Source organism: Crotalus tigris, unplaced genomic scaffold (assembly GCF_016545835.1).
Source record: "Crotalus tigris isolate CLP2741 ecotype Arizona unplaced genomic scaffold, ASM1654583v1 scf7180000023654.2194447, whole genome shotgun sequence".
Taxonomy (NCBI): domain Eukaryota; kingdom Metazoa; phylum Chordata; class Lepidosauria; order Squamata; family Viperidae; genus Crotalus; species Crotalus tigris.
In genome coordinates this window covers 479,235-505,981 of record NW_024100101.1, presented here as the reverse complement: position 1 = coordinate 505,981, position 26,747 = coordinate 479,235, and the positions used below count along the sequence as shown (strand labels likewise).

At 37.1% G+C, this 26,747-nt stretch overlaps 2 protein-coding genes across 12 annotated transcripts in view; one reads left to right on the top strand and one right to left on the bottom strand.

Annotated features, from left to right (window-relative positions):
* The window catches only part of CDH23 (cadherin related 23), a 641,486-nt gene that overhangs the window by 534,157 nt on the left and 80,582 nt on the right, over window positions 1-26,747 (top strand). The window contains exon 38 of one of the 11 annotated variants that reach the window (XM_039320531.1): window positions 15,208-15,277. The exons of 8 other annotated variants lie outside the window; for them this stretch is intronic. In XM_039320531.1, the coding sequence (XP_039176465.1) occupies window positions 15,208-15,277 (70 nt within the window). Of the gene's footprint in view, window positions 1-15,207; window positions 16,408-23,708; window positions 24,783-26,747 lie in introns of those variants that run through there. 2 more of the 11 variants (XM_039320530.1, XM_039320529.1) reach the window with 2 other exon arrangements.
* VSIR (V-set immunoregulatory receptor) lies at window positions 3,654-25,621 on the bottom strand. The gene is made up of 7 exons (XM_039320535.1): window positions 24,776-25,621; window positions 18,861-19,322; window positions 16,415-16,465; window positions 12,408-12,515; window positions 10,556-10,583; window positions 7,920-8,107; window positions 3,654-5,733 (listed from the first exon to the last, which is right to left on the bottom strand). Exons 1-7 carry the CDS (start codon window positions 24,837-24,839, stop codon window positions 5,696-5,698), a joined length of 939 nt encoding a protein of 312 aa, XP_039176469.1. The 5' UTR covers window positions 24,840-25,621; the 3' UTR covers window positions 3,654-5,695.

The following is a 26,747-nucleotide window of genomic DNA, read 5'->3' as shown; positions in this document are numbered from 1 at the left end:
AGGAATTTGCATCTTCTTTATAAAATGTGCATTGCTTGTGTAAAACTTGTGATGCTTGCTAAATCTTAAAGATAACTTTGGGGGCAAAAGTTGTGTATTGTTTGCTCAAAGAAGTTTCAAATCCTTAGCTTGGTTCCCAGCTTCAGGCTATCATAGGATAGCATAATTGGAGATACGTAATGAAGACAGTAATTGATTGGATTTACAAAAGTAACTGTTTAATTGTAATCTGGGGGTTATCACTGAGTCAGGTTTATGCACAGAATATGTGTTGTGTAACCTGAAACTGCAGTTCGGTTTCATTTCAACGTTAGTTCTTGGTGTTGTTTCATTTCCACCCAAGCATCATCCTCTTTATTTTCTCGTTTTCATTTAGAAATGAAAATACAAGCTCGACTGTTCCATATAGAATATATAGTATAGAATAATATGCAGTCCTTCACACACTTATATAGGTGGCTTAGTTTATTTTTTTACCAGGAAGTGAGTGAGTTTCGCCTTGCAGATTTCCCGTGGATGGTTTAGATGGAGTCCCAAAACAGAATGAAATAATCATTTTCTCAGGGGTAGTGCCTACATTGCCTTAATTCCATGAACTTTTGGTTAAATTCAAGTTTCAATAATGTCATCTACATTGGTGTTTTGTAAAATGTACTTTTGCATTACTTAAAAACAGGAAAAGGGTTCTTTAGTATGCTTTATTCAGATGATAGGGAGGTAAAGGTATACCTGGTACAAATTGAAGATTAAAGTATGCATGTAAAGTTTTTTATGTTGGCTTTTCATTTCCCGATATTTTCTGACACCTCCTCACTATTTAATTCTCATAAGAGGGTAAAGCATCCTTGTATGCATTACCAACATTCAAGACCAAATATGTATATAAATCACATGGAAAGAATCAAGCATCTCTCAACTGTTTCTTTTTTTCCCTTTCTTTCTTTACTTCAATATTTCTGTACTGCAAACTCCAAAGAACCTCTGAGCATTGAGAATGCAGATTTAATATTTTCAATCCAGTTTTAAATACTCCTTTGATCGATTCTACCTCCAGTGTTGTGCTAGCTCAGTTCAACTCATTGCAAGCTTGCTGGAAGTAAATCTTAACAAGTTCAATAGTGCATATTTCTTGCATTTTTAGCACAAATTAAAATATATAATTACCAGTGTCGAACTATATGTTGCTTTTGTGAGCCCAATAGAACTATCATTTGAATATGGAATTAACTATTTGGAAGATACTAACATTATGCTAATGCATTGGGGGAATTTATACATTTCAGAATCTGCCCCATTAGCTGTCTGTTATTTGTTTACAAGCATCACAGTTAAATAAATAATTTCTTTTGATGGAAGAGCTATTATAATTCTTGGCTTCTTCTTGGTTTACTTAAATATTGAATTCAAAATAGGCAGCAGATACATTATACATTATCTAATTCTTTATTTAATAACTTTTGATGATCCTAAACATTAGTAAATTTGCACTGTTGAATTCAATGAGATCTACAGAATGTATTTATTTTTAACTATTTGGGTTTTTATTTATGGTAGGTATAATGATTGTAATTTGAACTTGGGTGATAACTGAATTTTTTCACTGTGGATGTTTTAATTTCATGTTGCTGTTAGATTTATTATCTTTGTTTTATGTTGTATTTGTATAGTTACAATACAGTGCACTTTTTTTTTAATTTTACAAGCCATCATGGGTTTGCAATAAATACAGGAAATTGTATTTATATATTTACACTACACCGCAGATTTTTTCAGTTTTGCAAGCCATCATTTGCAATAAATACAAGAAATTACTTATAGTACTCTATTCATTTATTGTAAATTTTATAAGATAACTCATAGCATATATCCTTCTTTTACTGTATTGTCTCAATCTAATTATTACACTAAGAACCCTGATTATACTTTCCTACACTTTTTAATTTTCCTAATGCCACTGCACACTCCAAGAATGTTTACTCTGTATTTTTTATATTGATTGCAGACAAATAATCTACCCATATCTGATTTTCATCCTTACTCCCCAAAGTATATTTGTTATGAATGGCAACCCAAAGGGGAAGAAATGAACAGCAATAAGTTTATTTGTAAAATGGCTGGCACTGAAACCCTGAAAGTTGATTAAATCTTACATTAAACGTTACATTAAATTTCAAAATAGGAAACAATTTTTTTTAATTTATTGGTAAACTATTGGCAAGCAACACCTATGGTTATGCGTATGAATTTATTTTATTTTGTTAAATGTGAATTTTTATATTTATGTAATTGATAAATGGAAAATAAAACTTTTAAATAAAAAAACCTATTGGCTGCCCATCATACCTCAGGGCAATTTTGCGCAGCTTATAATCATAAAAGATAAAAACTGTAAGCTAAAAGATATAAAAGTTAATATATAAAGCTAAACATTGCAGCCCAATTAAATATGAGGAAGGTGAGAGCAGGATGGGGGGGGGGAACTGGGATCTCCACTGTGATGCTCCCCCATTAGAGCCCCAAGCCAATTGGCAGAGCCAGGACTTTGAGCTGTTATGGAAGTTTGAGCGGGAATGGAGCTGACTTCACTCCAGGGGGGAAAGATGTTCCAGAGGGCAAGTGCAACGGCAGAGAAGGCCCTTCTCCTGGACCCAGCTAGCCAGAATACTCAAAAGATTGACAGGGTCTGCAGCATACCTCCCCTGCCAGTATGGGTGAGGTGGGCCAAGCCCACTTAGATGAGACGGTCTGTCAAGTAGCCTGGAGCCCAAAGTATGGCCATTTGTATGTCTCTGCCCCCTTATCTTTAGTGGTTTGATTATTGCTGAATAAATATATATTACATGCTGGCTGGAGAATTCTGGGAATTGAAGTCTACACATCTTAAAGTTGTCTTAAAGTTTGAAAAACACTGGTTTACAGCTACTGATGTGTCACTTTCTTACTGGAGATTTGTGGATTATGACTGAGGAAATGTCTTTGGTCAAGAGTGCCAGTTACAAAATATTTTTCATCATACAATGCTCACTTACTAAAAAGACTGTCATCTTTAACAGGTCAAATCAAACTATTATATGTTTCTACTATGAGCTGTAAAATCACTAAGATCTACTCTCTTACTATTGGAGTCACTAAGCCTGTCCAGTAGTTCACATTCCATCTCCCAAAAGCATGTAAACCTGGGGAAACTCATGATTGTTTGAAGGGGTTACAAATAAATGCTACTCTGGGCTCCTATACGCCCAAAGTACCTTTTGGAAATTTGATCCAAAGCACTGCATAGCCTTAATAGTTTCTCTTATTCTGTATCATATTTGATTTCTTCAGGTAGATACAGATATGTAGGTCCAGCAGAGCAAATGAAAATATAGCATGCTCACTTTTTTCCCCTTCGTCAAGTTCTCTTACTATATATAAAGAGGGGGATCAGAAACTTGAAGGTAACTGTGTAGTAGTTTTAGCTGTTAGAAGTTAGGCCTTTAGTGTACAATTTATGCAACATATGTGTTAACTCAGAAGAAAATCATGGTGTCTAATGAAATGTATCTAAAATACAAAGTATTTAGGATTGCAGCCTAATTTGTAAGACTACATGTCTCATGAAGATATTTCCCATGAAAAGGTTGGGAAGGAAGCCAAATTATTTTACACCAAGGCAGTATAAGATATATTTTTATTAATTTGATCACTTATAGCTAAGAGCACATGGACTCAGCTTGAGTTTTTCTTTTTACTGCATATTGCTCTTTCCATCACAAAAGAAAAATGGATCTTGTTATTTTTGTCACCAAGGAAAAATAATAGCCATATTAAATCTTAATTATATCAACTTATGAAAACAGAAAATAAAAAACAATGAACCTGTTCAGAGGGCAAGTCAGAAGAGTTTCTTGTACACATGATAAGTAATCACCAAGCAGGAGGAAATAAGCATAACAACTTGAAAATACAATTTCTTCATATAATTAATTAGCTAACCTCTTTTTTGCCTTTAATTTTTGTTCTTAAGCGAAAATTTCTACTTAAACGGATCTTTAATGGTGAACAGCCTGAACACCTCATTTTTTTACTGGGTACATACAATTCAGGAATATTTCATGCATTCGGTAGGGATGAGTTTTAATAAAGTGTAGCTTGTCAGAGTACACATAACAACAGAAGACACTGCAGTAATTCTTTCAAAAACAGTTCAAGAGAAAAATGAATCGTACCTCATCAAAAAAAGGAGAGAATTGGCCCTACGATTAAGCAATGTCAAGCAGCTGTCAATGAAACTGCTACAAATAGTTTACTATGTAATTTATCTTTGTTGTAATGTTATTGCCAGACAGGGATAAGGCATTTCTTAGGCATCAGTGTAACTTGACTGGTCTTGGCTGTTGTATGTTTGTGAAATCCCTGACACACTGAAAACATCACCCATTCTTTATAAGAGTTTCCTGTATTTAGAGTTGTGTTTCTCAATATCAGCAACTTGGTGGCATGATGGCTGTGGAATTCTGGGAATTAAAGTCCACAGGTTTTAAAGTTGCTGATGATGAAAAAGACTGATTTAGACTGAAGCTAAACAGAATGGCTACTCTCTTGTTTGGAAACTAGGATTAAACAACTCTAAATACTGATTACTGTTGGACAATTTGTATCTCTGACAAAAATTACTTGTACTTTCTACCCAATTAAAAACATTGTTTTTCTTCAGACAGCTTAACTTAGATATCAATATGAATTATATCAATGATACATACAGTAACTGGAAAGATCCTTCACTTAAATCATTTCCTCTGGCTACTTAGCCATAAACATTTACTAAGCACAAGACAAATTATATCAAAATGACATACAATTATCATTTAAACAAAATGTACCAAATCTATAATGCTGTTTAAAACTCTCTTTAAAACATTTTTGAAACAGCTTGTAAAAGCAAACTGTTGTTCAGCAGAGCTAAATTGAAATCCACTTTTTATGTTCTAACATGATTATCCTTCATGGTTTTCCACATGATCTTACTAACATTTATGTGTAAGATATGCAATTGGGAACCTTCATCTAGATTTAAGTCATTAGCAAATAAAAAGAGAGCAAAGAAAAAACTGAATTAGAACTAGAGTGAAATACAAAGATAGTTCATTTGGGTTCTGATCTTTTCAGGACAGGATACAAGTAAAGCATCTTATCACTATGTTAAAACATGTGCAAACATACTGTCTTTCAAAGGATATATAAGCAAAGTAAAAAAAATATTGTTTCTGTTTCTATGGAACCAAGGCATTCTGAATGCAGAGCAAGGCTTTCGGTGCTATTCATAATCCCTTATAGTTAAAAGACATGTAACATGGTCTTGTTCTAATTGATCCATACAACACATTAGAAACACGTTTCAGTAACTGTTCATAAAATGGTCAACAATTCAGTGAAGTAAAACAAAAAGCTTGCAGAATTCCAGGAGAGTACAATATTTCCTTGTCGTCCATATTCTCCACATTGAATTGTTTCAGAAATCAGAGAACAGCAGTAATATTGAAATATTAGGATAGTCAAAAAGCAACTCCCAAGACTTTAGAAAACAGTCTTCTAAAAACTTCTCACATTTGTTTCCTTCTTTCTCTGCCTCTCTTTCTCCTTTAAAGGAGCAAATAGTAAGCCTTGTTCATATTGCTGTTAAAAATTCAGAATACAACAATCTTCCTTTATTTGATTATTCCTTTGTTAAATTTGGTGAATCAGGAACAGGATCTGGAAAATATTAACCATATGAATTAATACATACAACTTAGATTTTGTTGTGGTATTAGTTATTTAAATGTGAAGACTGTTTAGCCCATTTCTTGCCACCTGACAATTAAAAGTAAAGGGGAAAATGGCACCAATAAATGGGAACAGTGGTCGTTTTCCCATTAAATGCCTCTGAAACCACAATCAGTCTACAGAATTCTTTGTCTGGTGTCCCCTGCAGCAGCAAAAGTAATACCATCTTCTGCTGGCTTAAAAACCAACCTATTTATCATAGTATAAGCTTTTATGAAATGACATTAGGTGCACTCTAAATTGCATTTTGAATTCAAGAAGATTGGACAACCATTGTCTGACATTGTATAAGGACTCTTGCCTCGGGAAGGGGGTTGGACTAGAAGACCTCCAAGATCCCTTCCAACCCTGTGATTCTATGTTGATATATAGCAAAGAAAGAGGACATTTATCTGTTAGTTCTGCATCAGTTGTGTGGGAGCTAGTCCACAAATATTGTTGACATAGAAAGTGCCACAAGAGTCATTATTGTTTTACTTGAAGCCAATACTCTTGAAATTAAAAGAACCCTGGCAGCTGTAGCATTATCTTACAGAGAGGTTAAGAAACATCTCTAGGGGTACTAACATCTGAATGCTTTCTTTTTGCCAACTCCAATGGAAATAATTTGATTCCAATTTGCAACCTAACTGAAGGTTTTTGCTCACAGCACAAACCCTTAGAGTAGAAGAATTATATTTGTCCAATTGGGGGCACAAAACATTTAAGAAGATTTAGGACATTCTTCTATATATTCATCATGTATGACTGTATTTTTTTATTTCAGACTATATTAAATTTCACAGTTGAACATTAAAATACAAATTAACATAAAAGGTAAAAGGAAAGGGAATTTGCTTCAAACAAATAATAATAATGAGAGTTTTAGAAGATATAATAACATTGCATCAACCTTACTAATTTTAAACAAATACTAATCTTTAAAGTACACTAAAATAGTAATAATCAATATTCTTTAAAAATATTAATAATATTAATATTCTTCTCTTAACTTTAACCCAATGCATAATAAATGGTCAAATGTAGAGCCATCTCTACCCTCACTCCTCACCTTTGGAATATCTTGTCACCCCTGCCTCTCTCTCCCCCCCCCACAGTGAGATTGGCTCCCCTCACCTGTCTCTGCCAGTTGGCCTGGGGCTCCAGTGGGGGAAGTATCACACTGGAAGTTGATTGATAGGTTAATAATAGATCCAGCCTCCTCCCCCCCACTCATCCTATTCCCTCCCTCCCCATATTTTAGTTATAGCTGATAATTTGTATTTTTGCAGTATTTAATTCTTATTATATATTATTACATTCTTATATAGATGTAATATCTTATTATATATAAAGTGGACCCTGCTGTAGTGCAGGAATAATGCTAGGAAAAAGAAGATTCTTATGATATACATGTTTTTGTATAGTTTATTCGTTTTAACATTGTAAGCCACCCAGAGTCACTTTGTGTGAAGTGGGAGAAAGAAAGAAAGAAAGAGAGAGAGAGAGAGAGAGAAAGAAAGAAAGAAAGAAAGAAAGAAAGAAAGAAAGAAAGAAAGAAAGAAAGAAAGAAAGAAAGTTTTTCACCAACGGAAGAGACCCATGTAGTTTGAGATATGTGTCAGAATCCAATTATATTTCATCTCTAGTTATCAATTATAAAAAACCCCATTTCTGTCTTCTCTGGATTCTGTCATATGATGAAGGGAAAAGGGTGAACAAAGGGGCTTTATGGCCCTCACTTCCTTCGGTACACTTCAAAGGAACTGGATATGTGTATTGCCAAAAGAGCTAACCATAAGAATGGGGCTATTACCTTTCATGTAGTTTTCTTTGAAGTCTCCATCCAGCCGGCAGTAAGGAAAAGGGGGTGGGAGTGTAATGCCTGAGACTGTCGCTGGAAGAGGGGGATGATTGAGTGGGGCTACTGGGGAACCCCTTAAAACCTTGAATGGGAGAGCTTGGACCACAAGTCCTGTCTAGAATGCCTGCAACCATTTTCTCTTAATAAAGGATGCCTGTTGGAAGAGTTATTCCAAGAGTTCTGTCTTCTTAAGATGCAAAGTGGGGTGGGTCCTTACAATATGTTTGCTGCTAGCAATTAGCCTGCACTCACCCTGCAATGAAATACTTACCAAGTGATGGGAAGAAACATTCTCCTGGGGCTGGAGGTGAGAGAGGAGTATTTGGCTCTGAAAGAAGGTGTCGATCTGACTCTGAAGCCTGTCGGCTGGCCATGAATGATAACTGTGGCCTGATCCTGGATTCTGAGTCTATGTCAGGGATGGTATCAAAGACAGGATTCTCAATGCCATGGGTGTTGCTGCAAAAGAAAGCACAGTTGGATAATCTCATCAGGCTCAAGTCCCATCCTTTTCCATTCCTAGCATTCCAGTCTCTTTAAAGTATAATGTCAGAAAACTATTGATATAAATACAAAAAAATATTTTTAATCTGTGCTATTGATAGGAAGATGGTGCAATATGAGATATGTTGAGGGATCAGAAAATGGGTGAGATAGAAACCAATTAGAAATCTATTAGTATTTTAAGCTAAATTTATATCCTAAAAAATAACCCTCTGCGTAACATATTGCCATGGGGCATGGTGGCTCAGCACTTAAAGACACTGAGATTATCAGATGGAAAGCTGACGGTCCAGGTTCGAGACCCAAGCACAGTACAATGGAGTGAGTGCCCATTATTTGTCCCAGCTCAGTTTGAAAGCATGCAAATGTGAGTAGATAAATAGGTAGCAGTTAGGTGGGAAAGTAATAGTGTTCCATGCGCCTCAATGTATAATCCTGCTGGCCGCATGGAAGTGTCTTTGCTGGCTTTCAGCTAAGAAATGGAGATGAACACCACCCCCTAAAGTTGGACATGACTGGACAGGGGAAACCTTTACTTTTTATACACTGACACCATCAATAGTCTTTTTTTATTATTTGGGGGGCTGAAAAATAGAATGGTTAAGTAAAGGCTTTAATAATGTCATACCATGCCTAGAAAAAGCTGATGATGGACAGGCTTCTGACTAAATCAGTGAAGGCCTAAGACAAAAAGTAAATCAGAGCTTTTTTTGTTTTCTTCTATAGTAACAGGCCTGCTCTGCATTATGTCTGCACTGAGAATATTGCCTTATTCAAATTAGGGTTTTCCCCAATCGCTGGGATAAAGTTATTATGTCAGCTGAAAATTAGACTGCCATAATATCCTAATGCTGACTCTTAGTCTTTTTCTATTTCATCTCTTTCAAGTCATTACAATCATCTTATTTTCCTCCAAGGTAATAGATGAAAAAGGTTAATGGGTTTGACAGCTGTCCTTGAAGAGCATGAGAAGGAGAGAGAAAGAGAGAATCCTCCTATAAATGTACAATATGGACCTTACTCGCCAATTCACCATTCTTCATGAAGCAATGAGAAGAGATGATTGGTTGATAATTTCTGTCCCATAGCTTCCATCCATCAACTGCTAAGCAATCATAGATCAAATAATGCCAATTTTAGGAAAAAATGATTTCCAACTAATTTCAAGATACTATCTTGACTTTTCACATCCAAAATGGCATAGTCCCAGAGTTTCTCAAGAAGTATCTCAGGAGTGTTGGTGTAAAATGGAAAACTAATAAAAATTGTTTTGAAAAAAAAAAAAGAAGAAGTATCTCAGGAGGTGCCAATATCTGGGTGACCTTATCTGGGCTTGAAAACTAGATCCCATTAATACTTAGATGAGAACTCTCTGGGAAACATCAGAGTTGTAAGTTAGAATCAACTGAAAAAAACTTTCTGGAATGAGTCCATAGCAAACCACTTTTGAATTGTTGCTAAAAAATACAGGTAGTCCTTGACTTACATCAGTTCATTTAGTAATCATTCAAAGTTACAACAGCACTGAAAAAAGTGACTTATGACCATTTTTCACAATTACAACCTTTGCAGTATCTTCATGATCATGCAATTAAAATTCAGATACTTGGCAACTGGTTCATACTTATGACCACTGCAGCGTCCCAGGGTCATGTGATCACTTTTCGCAACCTTCTGACAAGCAAAGGCAATGGGGAAGCCAGATTCACTTAACAACAAGGTTACTAACTTAATCAACTGCAGTGATTCACTTAACAATTGTGGCAAGAAATGTTGTAAAATGGGGCAAAGCTCACTTAACAAATTCTCACTTAACATAAATTTTGGGCTCAACTGTGATCATAAGTCAAGGACTACCTGTATGATATGGACATGTCTATGAAGTTACTAGGAAACAGTGCAACTCAAAGGAAATTTTACTTTATCTCAGGGAGCAACGTAGCCTAGATGAAAAGCTTTGGTAAGTCAGCATTCTTTTAAAAAATGTGAACAGGCTCTGTGCCAGACATCAATGGAAACATGTTTCTCACAGCTGAGATGTTTTTATCACTAGTATCTTCTTGTCGAATTCCTCTTTAAAGCAGACCTGTTAGACAAGCATCCTTCAGACTTTTATAAGTAGGAGACTTTTGAAATTGGTTTGATTATTTTTGTTTGATAAGGCTTAATTTATTGTATCACCCACAAAGTGGTTTTGCAAGCCCTATAGTGCAGGAGTGTCAAACTGCCAGCCCGTGGATCATATGATGCCAGATGCATCATACCAAAACTGTGCCCACCCCATTGCCGGCAATGGGAAAAAAAGTCACGATACATTGCGACACGTCATATGACGTTGCGAGTTTGACACCCCTGCTCTAGTGGAATAACAGATATATGGTACAATTAAGGGGACTTGCTTACCTATCCATCCTTACGAGTTCATGAGCACCTGCAAAAGTAAATGCAATTTTGTTACAGGAAGAGTAGGTAGTCAAGCTTCACTACCGTCAGATCCCAATATTTCAAGAACAGAAAAATCTAAGTATCATTCAGTCCTTTGAGTTAAACACAATCCTCCTGACCACAAGATTTGTTCAATAGCTAGGGGTACCATCATACATTTAAGAGAATAGAACCCTTTTTTATTTTCTCAGCAGAGACTGTTTGCTTTGCTTTTACTAAGCAACTAATTCCATTGTCTTTGGTCCAACACTTGTTGGCTTGGTGATTTGAACCAGACAAGTAAAAAGTACTCATTCATATAGCATACAGATACTTGACCCAAATGGTTTAACTGTGTTCAGGAGCTGAATCCTTTGTTTCACCCATTTATATTACACAGCCAAATCATTACAACACAGTGATCTGCATTACCTACTCTCTCATTTGCAAAGAACAGATGGTACTATTCAAGTTGTATCCAAAACTATTCCTCTAGGTTTAGTTTTAAATGTAGAAGCTTTTACAGGTATACAAATGTCTGTAGATATTTCCTGTCAAAAAGAACCATGTGGAACAATAAAATTAAAGTCCAGCAACAACCTATTAACAAGATAACTTAGTAAGTGTCCACTTTGGCTCTATTACTCTATGTTTATTTTCTGTCAATCAAAAATATAACAGTATTCACAGGAACCTTTCCTAACCTGGTACGTTTAGGTCAGGGGTAGGCAACCTTGGCTCTTTTATGACTTGTGGACTTCAATTCCCAGAATTCCTGAGCTGGAATTCTGGGAGTTGAAGTCCATGAATCATAAAAGAGTCAAGGTTGCCTACCCCTGGTTTAGGTCATGCTGGATTACAACTCACTTCACTAACAGCCAACAAAAGAATTGTTCATTGAAGGTGTGAACAGTATGAGTTATGCAACATATTTTGAGGTCCTCAAGTTAGGAAAGATTAGTCTAGTTGATGGTATACTGGTTGTTTCATCATATTTTGACACAACGATATAGTTTTACAGCAAAGTGAAGCAAAATTTGATCAGAAGAAGATAAGTGATTATTTTTAGTAGTAGGACAAACATCAGATTTCTTTCATATTCCAAAATCTGATTTGTTTTATTGCAGGTACAACTGGTTTTAATAATATAACTATCACCTCACTAAAGAATTTCTAAACAGAGATCTTTCTAGGCAGGATGCTGTGGTTTCATATTTTATTTGTTTTCACTAAACACAAAAAGAATTTAGCTCTCTTGCAGTGTATTTTGAAACTAGAAATTGTTCACAATTATTTAACCCTAATATATTTCATCAGCATCTTATCTGTGCTACTTTAACACAAGATATTGTATGTGGACATTCAGTGATACATATAATACTGAAAGCAAGCTAAATCCAGATGTGGAATAATGAGCTTCAACATAAAGAGGTCTTCCAAGTAACAGAAATTTTCTATTTGCGTGAATGAGTCGCTATAGGGGTGGACAACAATGGCAATTTTACAACCTGTGGACTTCAACTCCCAGAATTCTAGCCTTCTTCTTCTGCCTACAGTATAGTAAAATAGTTGGTGGAGGAAGAAATAAACGAAGAATCCACCCCAAAATCATTTCTTACTGAAGGAACACATAATCTCCCACTATGGATCCTAATTCTTTCCTCTTTGATTTTCATGTCATATGGGTGGCTATACAAATATGATAAATAAAATGTCATTCATATAATAATGCATGTAATAAATGGGAGGAAAGGCAGTTTTATCACTTTATATGGAATACTGAAATAGTCAAAGTAATGGAAAAAAAACTAGGGTTAATCCAGATACTTACGCCTGTTAGTAATTATTTGCCTCTGCTTGTAAATAAGGAGTAGGATGAGAGGCAAACACAGAATGCCTACAATACAAGCCCCTGTTGCAATTGTGACTGCTGTGGTATCTGAAAAAAAAAATAACCAAAAACCCACAATATAGAAATCAGAAAGGAAGCACATTTTTCTACTCACTGGAGGCTGTGGCCTCATTTTCTGAGTTACAATTATTGACTGAATCTGCCTTTGTATCTGCTAATTTATACCCGAGGTGACAATGTCTGCAATTTCAAGGGAATCCCATAAAATAAAATAGATTTCCTCATCGTAAAATTTGATTACCACCTCCAAACACTGAATTAATACCCATTATAACAGGGTAAGGTAAGGTGAGACTCCAGATAAAGTTAGAATATAATCATCACGACCAATTTTGAAGGCTAATGGGGAGAACTTAACTGCAACTACCCCATGCCTTACTGATTTGCAAAATCTGGTTTATTTGTGCCTTTGAATCAGTGTTGACTCCTGACACCTACATGAACAAATCCCTGCAGTTTTACTGGCAAAAGTTGGAAGTGGTTTAAGTATAAGCCAGAAGGCTTGAAAGAAAAAAGGTGACAAATTTTATTTATTGTTTACATCCATCATGTTCCTATATGAATGATTTCTCTCAATGCTGCACATTAACCTTCAAAGAGAAACCAATAATGTTGATTAAAATCTAAAACTGATAATTTTAACATAACACAAAACATATATAAGGCCAATACAGTTAGTCTGCGACTTACAATCATTCGTTTAATGACCATTCAAAGTTACATCAGCACTGAAAAAATGACTTATGACCATTATTCATACTTATGTCCTTTGCGGCATCCCCACAATCCTGTGATCAAAATGTTGATGCTTGGCAACTGTCTCATATTTATGATGGTTGTAGTGTCCCGAGGTCACATGATCACCTTTTGACAAGCGAAGTCAATGGGGAAGCCAGAGTCACTTAACAATGTGTTACTAACTTAACAACTGCAGTGGTTCACTTAACAATTGTGGCAAGAAAGGGCAAAATTAAACTGTCTTGCTGAGAACAGAAATTTTGGGCTCAATTGTGATCGTAAGTCAAGAACTATTTGTAAAAACATCACTCACTTCTGTTTTTGTCACTCAAACAAAGGTTCCCTTCCTACCAAAAACAAATTTCACTCAAGGCCGACTGACTCTGGTCTGCCACACATGCTTAAGCATCTTGCTGAAGAAGATGATAGACGGTTTCTTAGGGACTAGGTGGTCTATTGCTTCCTTCAAGAAAACAGGGCTCATCTTTACTTTAAAAACCTAATTGCTGCCCGTGTCCAATTAATTGCCCCACCCTCATCAGATAGAAGGCCATTTCAGAATCACTGCCATGAGATGTGCAGCCATAGGTTACATGAAACCTATCACTTTGGCCCTACTGACTCAAAGTTCATCCTACAAAATTGTACAATATATAGAAGTCAAATTATGCTTGACAGAAGTAATTTTTCCCTCAGTATCACACTAAACTCTCCAAGCACATCTGTAGGTATATTACAGTCCATTGTCAAAAATGTTCCCAACTACTAGAAAAGTGGTTGGATAAGATTGTGAAGATGTTTCTTCACCATCCTCATCTCCCAAGGAACTCTGACTAATGTCCTTGGCATTGCCAAGCAGACACTTTGGAGGGCTTGTATTAATCCAGATCATACACATATTTCCCAGGCTGATCAGAGTTGTATCTGGGTACCAACCACTTAATCGGCCCCTATTTGGCCCATTTGGATTCAGTTAACATTTATCAGCCATTGGATCTCCCTTGCAGAGGAAAGCTGACACTATGACTTCAAAACTGAATACAGTATTATCTTAGTGTGGCAATAAAGTGTCTCTACTAGGTTGCCAATATCCTGCTCAAGAAAAAATTCATATACCGAATGACAGGTCACATTATACTGGATATCAGAGATGAAGAAGTTGAAAATGTGATGGAACAACCCCATAATTGGTGGCCACAAAGTTCTGAACATCCTGAATAGCAGCAGTATCAGTATGGATACTAAGATATAACCAAATGTCTATGGAGATTCTCAGTCACCAAGGTCAAGGTTGTTTTTTTCTTTGAAGATGTTTCACTTCACATCCAAGAACTGAAGAAGTTTCTTGGATGAGAAACTAAATGTCTTCAAGGAAAAAAAAACCCAAAGAAAATCCAGTTGTCTTTTGAAAAAACACCTTTTGGATAAGATCTAACCACAGCAGCAAATTACCTTCTTCAGCTAAGGCAGGGGTCTTCAAACTTGGCCCTTTTATGACTTGTGGACTTCAACTCCCAGAATTCCTCAGCCAGCATGGCTGAGGAATTTTGGGAGTTGAAGTCCACAAGTCATAAAAGGGCCAAGTTTGAAGACCCCTGAGCTAAGGCAAGCAAATAACTAGGAAACAATATTTATCTTTCTTGTCCAAGATGGGTATCTACCTGTAGAGAGATCTGAATAGGAAAACAGCACTCCCGTAGACCACAGTGGCCCTTCATGTCAGCCTTACAGTATAGATCAAACCAAGATACAAAGTCCAAAGAAAATAAATTTTACTAAGATGGTTTACCCTAAAAAAAAATCTTGTTAAGTCTGACTGTGCTAACTATGCCCATATTTCTTACACAGGTGTAAGTTGGCAACTTGAAGCTATGTGGACTTCAACTCCCAGAGCTGGCTGGGGAATTCTGGTAAAGTCCACACAGCTTCAAGTTGCCAAGGTTCAGAAACACAGGTCTAAGTTATTTCTTCCTCTCCTCAGATTGTTTTCGACGTGAGTTGGGCTTTTCGCCTCATTACTCTGCAAGTAGATCTGACTTATCTCCAACAAGGTATCTTCTTTACTCTCTACACCTCATCCCAAGCACTGAACCTCTGGTGGTCCAAACCAGTTTTTTTTTTTCAATTCTGTTGGGTTTTCAGGCCAATCCAAATTTTATTTCCTCTTCCAACCACCAATAACATTAAACAGGGTCAACAATAATAACTTTCTTCTGCTAGTGGAGTGTCTCTTCATTCTCTCTGAAATGACTCTTTCAAGATCCCACACACACTTTAAAAAAAAAAAACCTTTCAGATAGACTCACTAGGGATGATTTTCCTATCTTAAAAATTTAATTATGGTTCTCTATATCAGATATATTTATAAAAGGAGATTTTCATCTGTCCTCATTTATAAATATACAATATATCAATATATAAAGAGGAAAATTATTTAAAATCTTGTTTTAACCTTCTTACATTTAATATCATTTTTTTAAATAAATATTTCATCTTACAGTTTTACTATTCTACTGTTACTGTATTTTATGATATATGTTATATAACCTGTGGTGACAAAAGTAAACTAACTTACTTAATCTCTATTCCACCTAAGTATTCCCATTGATAAACATGCCAGATTTGCAAATCAGCCCCTCCTAGAAAAAAAAACTGATCTTTGAGAATTTGTAACACTCTCAATTGCTTCCATGAATCACTGTCTCCTGCTTGGATTACATTTGGGGGAAAAACAATTACTACCTGTGTTTTAATTAAGAAAGAACATTAACAGCACTTAAAGCAACATAAGTAATTCAGACTATTGATCTTTGATCCCCGTTGACATTAAATGTCATCAGCTTACATTAGATGTGGATTAGTCCAGTGTAGAAGCTAAAGATTATCAAAGATATAATGAAGAATGAGATAGGAAAGAATCAGTGGAAATTCAGAAGAAAGGCCTGGAAATCATTCTAAATGGAAAGATAATTTAAGTTTATAAGATAAACAGCTTCAAGATTGGAGAAAATAAATAGAAATTAGACAGTATGAAACTGGGAGTTAATATAAGGAGACAGGTGCGAGAACAAAAGATTTAACCCCGAAACTTTTAGCTAAAATGTCAAATTTCAGGGATTTATACTTGAAAAAAATAATCTGCTTCTTGAAAAAAATGTAATTATGAGCATATGGTAAAGCAATCTTACTTTCCGTATCGTCAGCAAAATGAAATGTACAATTTGGAGATAAGCCGTTTGCTGTGAATTTAAAAAAAAACCAAAACGTTAGTTTCTTGGATGGCATATTAAACAAACAAACAAACAAACAGATTCTTATTCATTAATAAATCTTTAAAAACCTATTTAATTATAACCTTCCTACTTCCAGAGGTAGGCTAGTTTGAAGTATTTGAAATTTAAATTAGTTTGTTATATAGAGTTCTGTTTAAGTCCTTTTCTTTCATTTTGTTTTGCTTTGTTTTTGTTCTGCTGTGTATTATCACTCTTCATTTTTTTCTAGTGCTCTGCTAGGTAGAGAATTTCTTTTGATTAATTCAATTGCAAGTCCTTTTCTCTTGAATTTTTAGTTTGACATTATTAGTTTGACATTATCGGAATCAGTGATATTTCAATTCAGCTAAAAGCATTACTTTGGTAATCAGAATGTCTGGAATGCAACACAGTTCTTAATCTGCTAAATCATTATTGCTAGTACAGTGAGGATATCAGGCCTCAGATCTTGACACTTGTCCCAGACTTCTTCAAGTATTAAGTTCTAGGGGGAAAAAAATGAATTTAATTCTAGACTAGACAAAGCTGTTAGGGCAGTGGTTCTCAACCTTTCTAATGCCGCGACACCATAATACAGTTCCCCATGTTGTGGTGACCCCCAACCACTTATACATCACCGGGTGCCAGGGGCATGGCCAAAGAAAAGGGGGAAAAAATGGCGGACAGCCTTGTTTGGCGACCCCCGTGAAATGGTCATTCGACCCCAAATGGGGTCCCGACCCACAGGTTGAGAACTACTGTGTTAGGGCATTCCCCATTTCCTAAAACATAGTTCAAAGACACGTACACCAGAGGACTGTGCTAGAAACTATGTAAATTGATCTGTTCCTTTTAATATCATGCATTACGTTATTATTTTAACTTCACAAATGCAAGGATTGCAAATAAAAATTATCAATCTCCTTAAAAAGGAAAAGGCCTGAGGGAGAGATACAACCAAAATTAAAAAAGAAATATACCTTCTCCCAAAGTAGATGGAATAGAATAATCCGACTTAAATCGAACTGATTTAAAATAATGTGAAATAATGACAGGTGATTTTGTATATTTTTTAAAAGCATCCTATTCCATTTTTTAAATTCAATTTTTCTTTAAATTGTACTCAGCTTTGGTTACTGACCATAATAATGTAATTAACTTCCCTTAACTGGTCAAGAAAATTTGATAATAGTAACAAGTATCTGTAGCTCAGGTGTAGGATGAGGGTGAAGGTTCGTTCTCTGAGCTTGTGGGTTGGTTTCCCAACATTTCATTATCAGGCTAGGTAACATCTTCAGCAGAGTTTAGGGATGTCAGTGTCTGTGTTCTTCTGTTTATAAGGGCTTTGTGTGGTCGGTAGGTCTTGTGAAGGTGAGATCACGTCAGGCAGGGGTCCCATCAGATCAGGGTTTTGTGATGGGTCTAGCCTGATAACAAAACGTTCAAAAACCAACCCACAAGTTTGGAGAACAAGCCTTCACCCTCTAATTTGATAATCATAATTTCTAGAAAAATGCATTTCTTGTTTGCTACATTTTCAGTACTACTTCTTCACTACTCAGAAAGAAATGTACATTTCATTTTTGACTAAATTTTGATTAAAGGTGACTAAAATGACTTCATAATGTCACTGGTATATAAATTTAATAAATACAAAAATCAAAAAATAAAGGTACTATTTGATTTGATATTTTTCAGCTCATCAGAAAATAGGATGTGGATCATAATTTCAAGCAAACAGATGCATATAATCTATTAAGTTGTAGCACCAAGTTTCAGATCAAGGGAAAATGTTTCTCACTTCGATGCAGCAACTTTTTAATAACTGTAAGAAAGGGAATCTATTTTCATTATTTCAAAACCTATTTTTATACAGGAAGGAAAGTTTTCCCCTATAACTCTGTCTTAAGCATTTTTTTTTCTGTTTTGACTGTCTTCCTGGAATTTCATCAAGACCAGTAGTTCTCAACTTGTGGATCGGGACCCCATTTGGGGTCAAACGACCATTTCACGGGGGTTGCCAAACAACGCAGTCCGCCATTTTTCCCCCTTAGTTGTGCTACTCCCTTTTATTCTATTGGCTTTTGAAAGCCAATAGAATAGACTCTCTTGAATAGAGTCTAATTCTATTGGCTTTCAAAAGCCAATAGGAATTGTCCAGGCTGTCTTTGCCCTGCTGAGCCTGCCAAAAGTCCCATTCTGCAAACGGTGCTGCACCAATTGAGTAGTCCTTGACTTACGACCGGTTGGGGGTCGCGGCATTAAAAAGGTTGAGAACCACTGATCAAGACCAATTCATCTTGCATTATAGACATTCCTAGGAGAATGTGAGAAATACAGACCCTTAATTTTAACTATATCTGATTTAGGCACAGTGTTCTACCTTTCTGTATACGAAGTTCCATGAAGCCATAAGCATGCTGCAGGATATGTGGCTTGTTGTTTTCTCTCTTAGTCTCTATTATATAACAACAGTAGTATCCTCTGTCCTGTAGAGTAAGATTTGCTATAGTGACATGGAAAGTGCCATGATGATTCGAAAAGAATTCCAATCCATGATGGTTGACTTGATGACCTTGAGCATATTTCTCAGCGGAGACGTTCATATGAGGTTGTTTATGGTGCTTCTCAGTTTCATGATGAAGCTCCTTAGCAGTGATGTTGCGGATATGCTTTCCTTGGGAACAGCTATGGTCATCTTTGTTGCTGAAGTACCAAACAGTGGAGAGTAAATCATGGTGATTGGCGAGAGCCCCACTGATTTTACAACTCAAAGTGAGATTTTGACCTTCAGGACACACATAGAGTGAATAAGGGGTAATGATTTTGAAAGTTGCAGAATGTACTGTGTAGAGAAGAAAACAGAATGTCATATACCAAATAATGCAATACTGTTCAAATAAATGTAATTTCATCCTAAGCTTCTGTTTTGAGTGAAATTATAACTTCACTGAAATCCTACTTTCTGTGCTCTTAATATTTTATTTTAGCTTAATCATAGCTGTTTTTGGGGGGAGGTAGTCAGGTTTTTTTTAAAAAAAAATAACAAAACCAACAGGGAAAATAATTTACTTAGCATAAGCTGCAATTATATACACAATTCAGTGCATGCAATCAAGTATGAACAAAATTAGGAAGAGATGCATCAAGAGGAGCATATTATTAATTCAAACAAAATATTCTTGGCAAGGATTTACCACTTCCACTTGAAGAAATGCTGAATATGTAACTTTATATTTCAAAATTGCCTTCTTGTATATCTGTGCAGGTTTTCTTCCTTTTTTTTCTTTTGATATAAGCCACTTACCAAATGCTGGCTAAATACCATATTCTTGCCTAATCACATGAGGCCACATTGCTAAAAAGCCTTCGTTAATAATTCAGTTTATATATATATATATTCTATATATATAATTTTTATTCAGAGTATCATAGTATAAAACACAAATGAAAATAAAGATAATGGGGAAATGGAGAAAGAAAAGGGGAAGAGGGATGTAGGATAAAGGGGAAAAACAAAAAGCACTGACTTCTAATTTTTTTCAGCTCAGTAAAATATAAAATAGAATTACAACCTCAACTTTTTACTTTTATATACTTAGTAAATACTAGTCATTTCTATAATGACAAACTAATCAGCAAAATCCAAAGTCAAAAATTATTTATTTATTTTTTTTGGTCTCTGGAACAAAGACTAGAAGTGGTTTCTAGACAGAAATAAAACTAGATATATTCTTTTCTCTGATTAAAGCCTCTAATTTTGCCTCTAATCCTTTTTTTTTAAAAGGGCAATGTGCATCTGCTAAATTAGAAGTTAGAAACTGAGACCTGACAAACAAATAACAAAAAATTTGCACACTATTATTTCCAGGCATAAATAAGATGAATAATTGAAACTGCCTTCAAGGAGGTTGGAAATACTGTTACATAGTTTTATATTCCTTAATGTATATAAATTTAGAACTGTCCACTGGTTCATATTTTTGCAGTTGATTAGGATGAATAGCAGGACTCGGTAATAATAATGAAGTATGTTAACAGTTAGAAAAAAGAACATTTGAAAAATATATTGTTAGAATTAGGCCAATTCAGCTTCAGTTTATTAAAGAATATGGTTATAGACCAAGCACAGAAATGAAAACAAAAGGAGAAAGGGAAACAAAAAATATATTGTAACACAGAAGTTCATTAGAAATTTGTTCATCATTATTTATTTACTTATTTAAATTTATTAGCCGCTCAACTCCACTGAACTCTATTTCATGCCTGATTTGCACTCATATGTTACAAAATTTGGCTATAGTTCTACAGACTTCCTGATCCTAGTTGTTTAGTGGATAGTGCATGATTACCATGTGGGGAATGATCAGGATAGTTTGTAATCAGAAAGGAGATTACCCTACAGATATGATCGCTAGGGCAATCCAGAAAAATGTGCAGCACAGTTTCAGAGTCTGAACAGGTATATATATATATGCTCTTGATAAGGAGTACCATTCAATCTACTCAGCAGCACCATTAATGATAGAATGTCTAGATGTGCAAATGTGAAGGCTCTCCTATGAGATGGAACCAGGCAATGATACAAATTATAGTAAAGGGAGGGTGTGAACTCTCATTACTGCATAAATGTGGTCTGTTGGTTCTATTTCTTTGTAAACTGGAATCTAAAATTCTTTGCTTAATTTCTCTCCAGGCTTCACCTAAGCCTATATATACACATATAGAGTGAGGGAGTATTAGTTAGACATTTTTTTCCTTATCCTCAAATTTATTTAAGACAATATTTTGACCAGCAAAATTGCAACTGAACTCGAATGAAATGAACTTTAACATTAGCAGTACATTAGCAAGAAAATGGGGGCCTCAAAGTAGAAATCTTAAACATTTAGCTTGAACAGTTTCCAATGCCCAAATATCCTTGTAAGCGCAATCCTGTGCACCATATAGCAAGACTCCACACTTTAATAGCTGCAGTTCCATTGTTGCCCCTACATGAAAAGTTATAAAGAAATTTCCCCCTCTATGTCAAACTGCCAAAATCACCAATTCCTCAGACCCACTACAATAATTACACTTTCCTTTTCTGTTATCTTGAGTGAAAATCCCCAACCTTCATGCAGAACTATGATAGACTTTCCTTTACACCCTGCTCAGTTTCAGTCTTTGAATGTTACCATGAAACTTGCAGAACAACATACTAAGATGAAGTGTCCCTGCTCTTTCTAATGAAATCTTTATAATGAAATCAATACAAAGATTTTAAAATTTTGCCACGCTTGTTAAAGTGAATCATGCAGCCCTTAAGCAAACCTAATTTCCCCATTGACTTTGCTTGTCAGAACCTATCTGAGAAGGTTGCAAATGGCAATTACATGACTCTAGGACACTGCAACTATGATAAATATAGGCCAGTTGCCAAGCACCCAAATTTTGATTGTGTGAATGGGGATGCTGCAATGGTTGTAAGTCATTTTTTTCAGTGCCTTTGTAACTTTGAATGGTCACTAAATAAATGGATATAAGTTGAGGATTACTTTTAGCAGCCTCTCTACAGTAATATCTATCTTTTCTAAGCTTTGTGTAACTACTTCATTTCCCTCTATAAATTAGCAGTGGCTGTTGAATCAGGGCAAAATAGGAACTATATCCACTTTTATATTTAGCCAAAAACACTTTAGTTCATTCTTTTAAAATGAATTTTTAAAAAGCATATTGCCTTTGTCAACAACTTCGTAAGCACCTTTTATAAAATGTGAGAAGTCTGTTGATGTTAACAACTTTATATGTTCTCCCTTGTTTTCAGTCTGAGGTAAGTGCTGCTGTTCAAAATGTGAGAGTCTTTAAACAAGGTGGATCTAATCCCATATAGTTATGTACATCTTGTTCACACAACAAAATAGGGCAATGAGCAAAATTCAACAACTGATCTATTGTACTCTTCTTTGTCAGTCTTCCATGAACTTGTCGGACCCTTCAAACAGGTATTGTTAGTAATTTCTCACATTTAAAACTTGTGGTAGAGGAGATTGCTGAGAAATTTAGGATAAAGAAATACTGTATAAGTTGCTCAATCCTCTTGCAATATATCTTCAGATCTTTAATTTTGTGGTTATTTATAACTGCCTTACTCATTGACTTTAAAGTATTATTACAGAATGTTGTTCCATCACTGGACAAGCTGTTGGCCTCCTAAGCAAAAGTTTAATTCTTAAAAAGACATTGCAGTTTTCCAGATCTTCATTCCTTTTTTTTCACAACTCCCACATTCATCCAATAATGGCCTATATTGTTCACCTATTGTTCTAAAACTAAATCTCATGTTGTAAGAACTTATGTTTAATTTCCCACTAGGTAATTAGTATATATTCATAATTCATGAAACAAATTATTTTCTCTGTAAGATCTCCTAATTCGTTTGACTACAAAATCCTATATAAACAAGAGGGTGAATATGTTTTTCCACCTCACAGATGTTCCTCACCTTTTTTTCTGAATTTAGGTACTTTCTATCTAGTAACTTTTCTTACAATTTGAGACTCTCTAAGCCAGTGGTTCTCAACCTGTGGGTCGGGACCCCATTTGGGGTTGAACGACCATTTCACGGGGTCGCCAAACAACACAGTCTGCCATTTTTCCCCCTTTTCCTTAGCTGTGCTACTCCCTTTTATTCTATTGGCTTTTGAAAGCCAATAGAATAGACTCTCTTGAATAGACTCTAATTCTATTGACTTTCAAAAGCCAATAGGAATTGTCCAGGCTGTCTCTGCCCTACTGAGCCCGCCAAAAGTCCCATTCTGCAAACGGTGCTGCACCAGTTGAGTAGTCCTTGACTTATGACCGGTTGAGTAGTCCTCCACTTACAACCGGTTGGGGGTTGCGGCATTAAAAAGGTTGAGAACCACTGCTCTAAGCTATTAATTTTACAGGCTTTCAGATCCAAGTACGGAAATATATAGAAATCTTGTTTCTGAATTCTAGATTTAAATTGGTAAAATATCATACAGAACATTTGTAATCCTTCTTTAATTTTTATAAGAATAATTATTTCATTGAGTGGTTGCATTCCGAATGCCAATATAACAAGAACATCCCTCCCCCAAGTTCCCCTCTTAGGCATTGTGGAAAGAGAGAAAGAGTCCTCTATTAAAGATTTATGTCTTATGAATGCAGGACTTTTTCAATAAACATTTTAGAATTAATAAACATCAGTAATTATTCCTTTTCAGGGGCTCTGGTGCTGAAGCAAAGGTTTTACATATTATGCTTCATCTTAATGTGGTTTCTTTGCTTTTGCCTTGGTGTGATGAAAGAAACCATTGCTTAAAAACTATAATTTTAGTAGAGCCTCAATCAAATCACACTAAGCCAAAAACAACCTACATTGTATAGACCAGATCTTGAGACAGACTTATGCTTTCTAATAGAAAATTCTAACCACCTCCCTAGGCCTCTAAAATTATTTCTTGGAGAGCACAAATTTGATGGGGAGGGACGGATCCAAATAGTGACAGCATCTTCTGAATGCTAACATTAATTTAATAAAACCAAAGCAGTATAAGCTGACAAACTGAAAAGTAAGAATAGTCACTTAAATGGACCCAGAAGCCCTTACAGTGCAACATAATTGAAGTCTGGAGGATTGTTGGCTTCTTCAGCATCTGCTTGCCCAACACTTGCAAACCGGACACCACATGGCTCACTGTGCTGGTGCCCTGCTTAGGTGACTTGAGGTCAGTCACACACTCTCTCTCTCTCTTTCTCCCTCTCCCTCTTTTTTTAAATGCCTTGGTTTTTTAGTGGTTTCAGCCTGGATGTCTTCAGCACTCGCCCCATCACCTCCCATCCTCCAAAAAGTTGCTTTCAAGCCAATGATCCGTGCCCACTTCTCAAGCGCTTCTTATTCAGGAGTAGCTCCGGAGCAGAGCCATCCCTTATACCGAAACAGGTGCCTGGGCGCCAGTTCCACTCAAGGCTTCGCCTTCAGCCAAAAGGATCTCGCAGACTCCTCAGAGATTGCTCCGGGCACCCGGCGCAGGAAGGCAAGAACGCCCGAGGGCAGCCTTCGCCTATAGCCGCAGCGGTGGCGGGGGGGGGGGTGTAACCGGGCCCCGCTTGGCCCCTCTGCGCTTCCTTTGTGGGTGGGGGTATGTGCAGGAGGTCCAAATAGGCGGGCTTAGCCCCCGCGCCGTCCCGGGGATGGAGAAAGTAGAAGGAAATGCAAAAGGTGGTAGTGGGGGGAGGCAGAGGACAGGTCCTTCTGGCGAAGGGAGCGGGAGACCCCCGGCCGACCCTTACCTTCGAGGTAAGTCAGAAGCAGCGCCAGCTGTACCAGCAGCCCCCGCTTGGCGGCCGCCTCCATTCCGTCCCTCAAAGCGGAGGGGGGAACCCGGGTGGGGGATTCCTCTCAGAGGGAGCTCCGGTCGTGCGCGACGACACTCGGGGCTGGGTTGTCCGACCGAAGGAGATGGGAGCGGGAGGGCGAGGGGGGAGGTTGCCCAAGGGCCGGAAACGTACTTATTTTGCAGCCCCGGAGCGCAACTTTTGAGCAAGCCGGAAGAGCGACCGAAGAGCACCCCCCGGAGGCCGGCCGGCGCCAGAAGCGAGGACTGCCAGGCGCGCCTGGCCTCGGGCGGCAGCCTAGATGAGCCTCTCTAGGCAGCCCGCTCTACCTGAGACGGGCGGGGCTAAGCTTGCTGCCGAAGCAGCCCGCCATTGCCTCAGATTGAGCAGAGGGTCGGAGAACCGCCTGTCGGTTGGCGAGCATTTGAGACTGAAGGTTGCGAAATAGCCCAGCGGCGCTCCAGGCAGCCTCGCTATCAGTGCTGAGCAGAAGCACCGGGCTGACAGCGGGAGGGGCAGATGCAGGCGGACCGGCGGACTAGCCTCGGATTACCTTAGTTTCGCCTAAAAGAGAGCGGGACCCTGCGGTGAAGGGGAGTCAAACCCCGGGTTAGTTCTTCAACAGCCCTCGGTTTGCTAGAAAATGCCCGCGAAGGTCGGGGAGGACGCGGCCGTTAATCCGAGACAGCCTCTCCCGCCAAGTAAAGAAGAAGCCAAATTACCGACCCAAAGGCGTAACTCGACAGAAAGCAACTTCGCTTTTATCTTGGCGTGTAGAAAGACGCCCGTGCTCGCTTTCAAGTTCTGTAACTGATTAAAGTCGTTAACGTTGGTTATTATTGTTTATTATTTATTTATTTATTTGGTGCTTTCGAGTCAGTGTTGAGTCCGGGCGACTGCTTACACGCAACCGCATGCGGTTTTCTTGGCAAGGTGTTACGGGAGTGGTTTGCCTCTTTGCTTGCTTCCTAGGGCCTGATGCCTTGAGTGCTACACCAAACTAGCCCTCGGTTCTCATCTCTCTAAATCATAAGTCCTCAAACTTGGCCCTTTTATGACTTGTGGACTTCAACTCCCAGAATTTCTTAGCCAGGTTCTAAATTCTGTTACGTATGATCGTGATGGCAAACCTTTTAGAGTCCGCGTGCCCAAACTGCAACCCAAAACCTACTTATGGATCATCAAGTGCTGGGTGGGCCTGGCCCATTAGGTGGGTGTTGCTGTGGTAGTAACGGCAGATTGGGTGGGACTAAAAAGTTCAATCAATCCCAACTTTGTAAGATTTTTTTTTTCTGTGAGAAGTTGAAATTGATTGATTGAACTTTTTTTTTTTTGCATATGGCAGCGAGGTCTAAAGTGAAAAGCTTTTATAAAACCCAGCTGAAGGCCTAGGATTGGGGTGATGGCACGCGTGCCCGTGTGCTCACAGAGAGGGCTCTGAGTACCGCCTCTGGTATCTGTGCCATAGGTTTGCCACCACTGACATATGATATAACCATTAAGAAATGTTAGTAAACCAGGGTTTGTTCTAGCTGGCCATTAACTGGGTGTGTATGTACTAAGGAGGAGTTAGAATTTTGTATCGAATAAAGCCCCTTTATTTCAAAATTGGCTGTAGCCTCTTTATTTTAAAAGCCCCCAAAGCATGACAAGCATAGCTGAAATCATGTATTTCCATATATTTCTGTTGATTAATCAAGGTTACAACTAGACTGACTTCCAAGGAACTCTCACTTTAAGAGTCACAAATGAGCAGATACTGACTTGCAAAATCATAGACCATCAGCTTGTAAATCATGAAGCAAACCAGGCAATTTACCAAATTCCAGTATGCCTGATTTTACAGTCTTTTTTTGATGTGGTTATTAAGTGAGTCACTACAATTGTTAAGTGAATTACATGCTCATTAAATGAATCCAGCTTCCCC

Coding starts and splice junctions, on each gene's coding strand:
- VSIR (XM_039320535.1), bottom strand. CDS start 24,839: ATGGAGGCGGCCGCCAAGCGGGGGCTGCTGGTACAGCTGGCGCTGCTT. Junction 19,323..24,775: donor GCTTCTGACTTACCTCGAAG/GTAAGGGTCGGC, acceptor TTCTCTACACAG/TACATTCTGCAACTTTCAAA. Junction 12,516..16,414: donor TTTTGCTGACGATACGGAAA/GTAAGATTGCTT, acceptor TTTTTTTTTCAG/ATACCACAGCAGTCACAATT.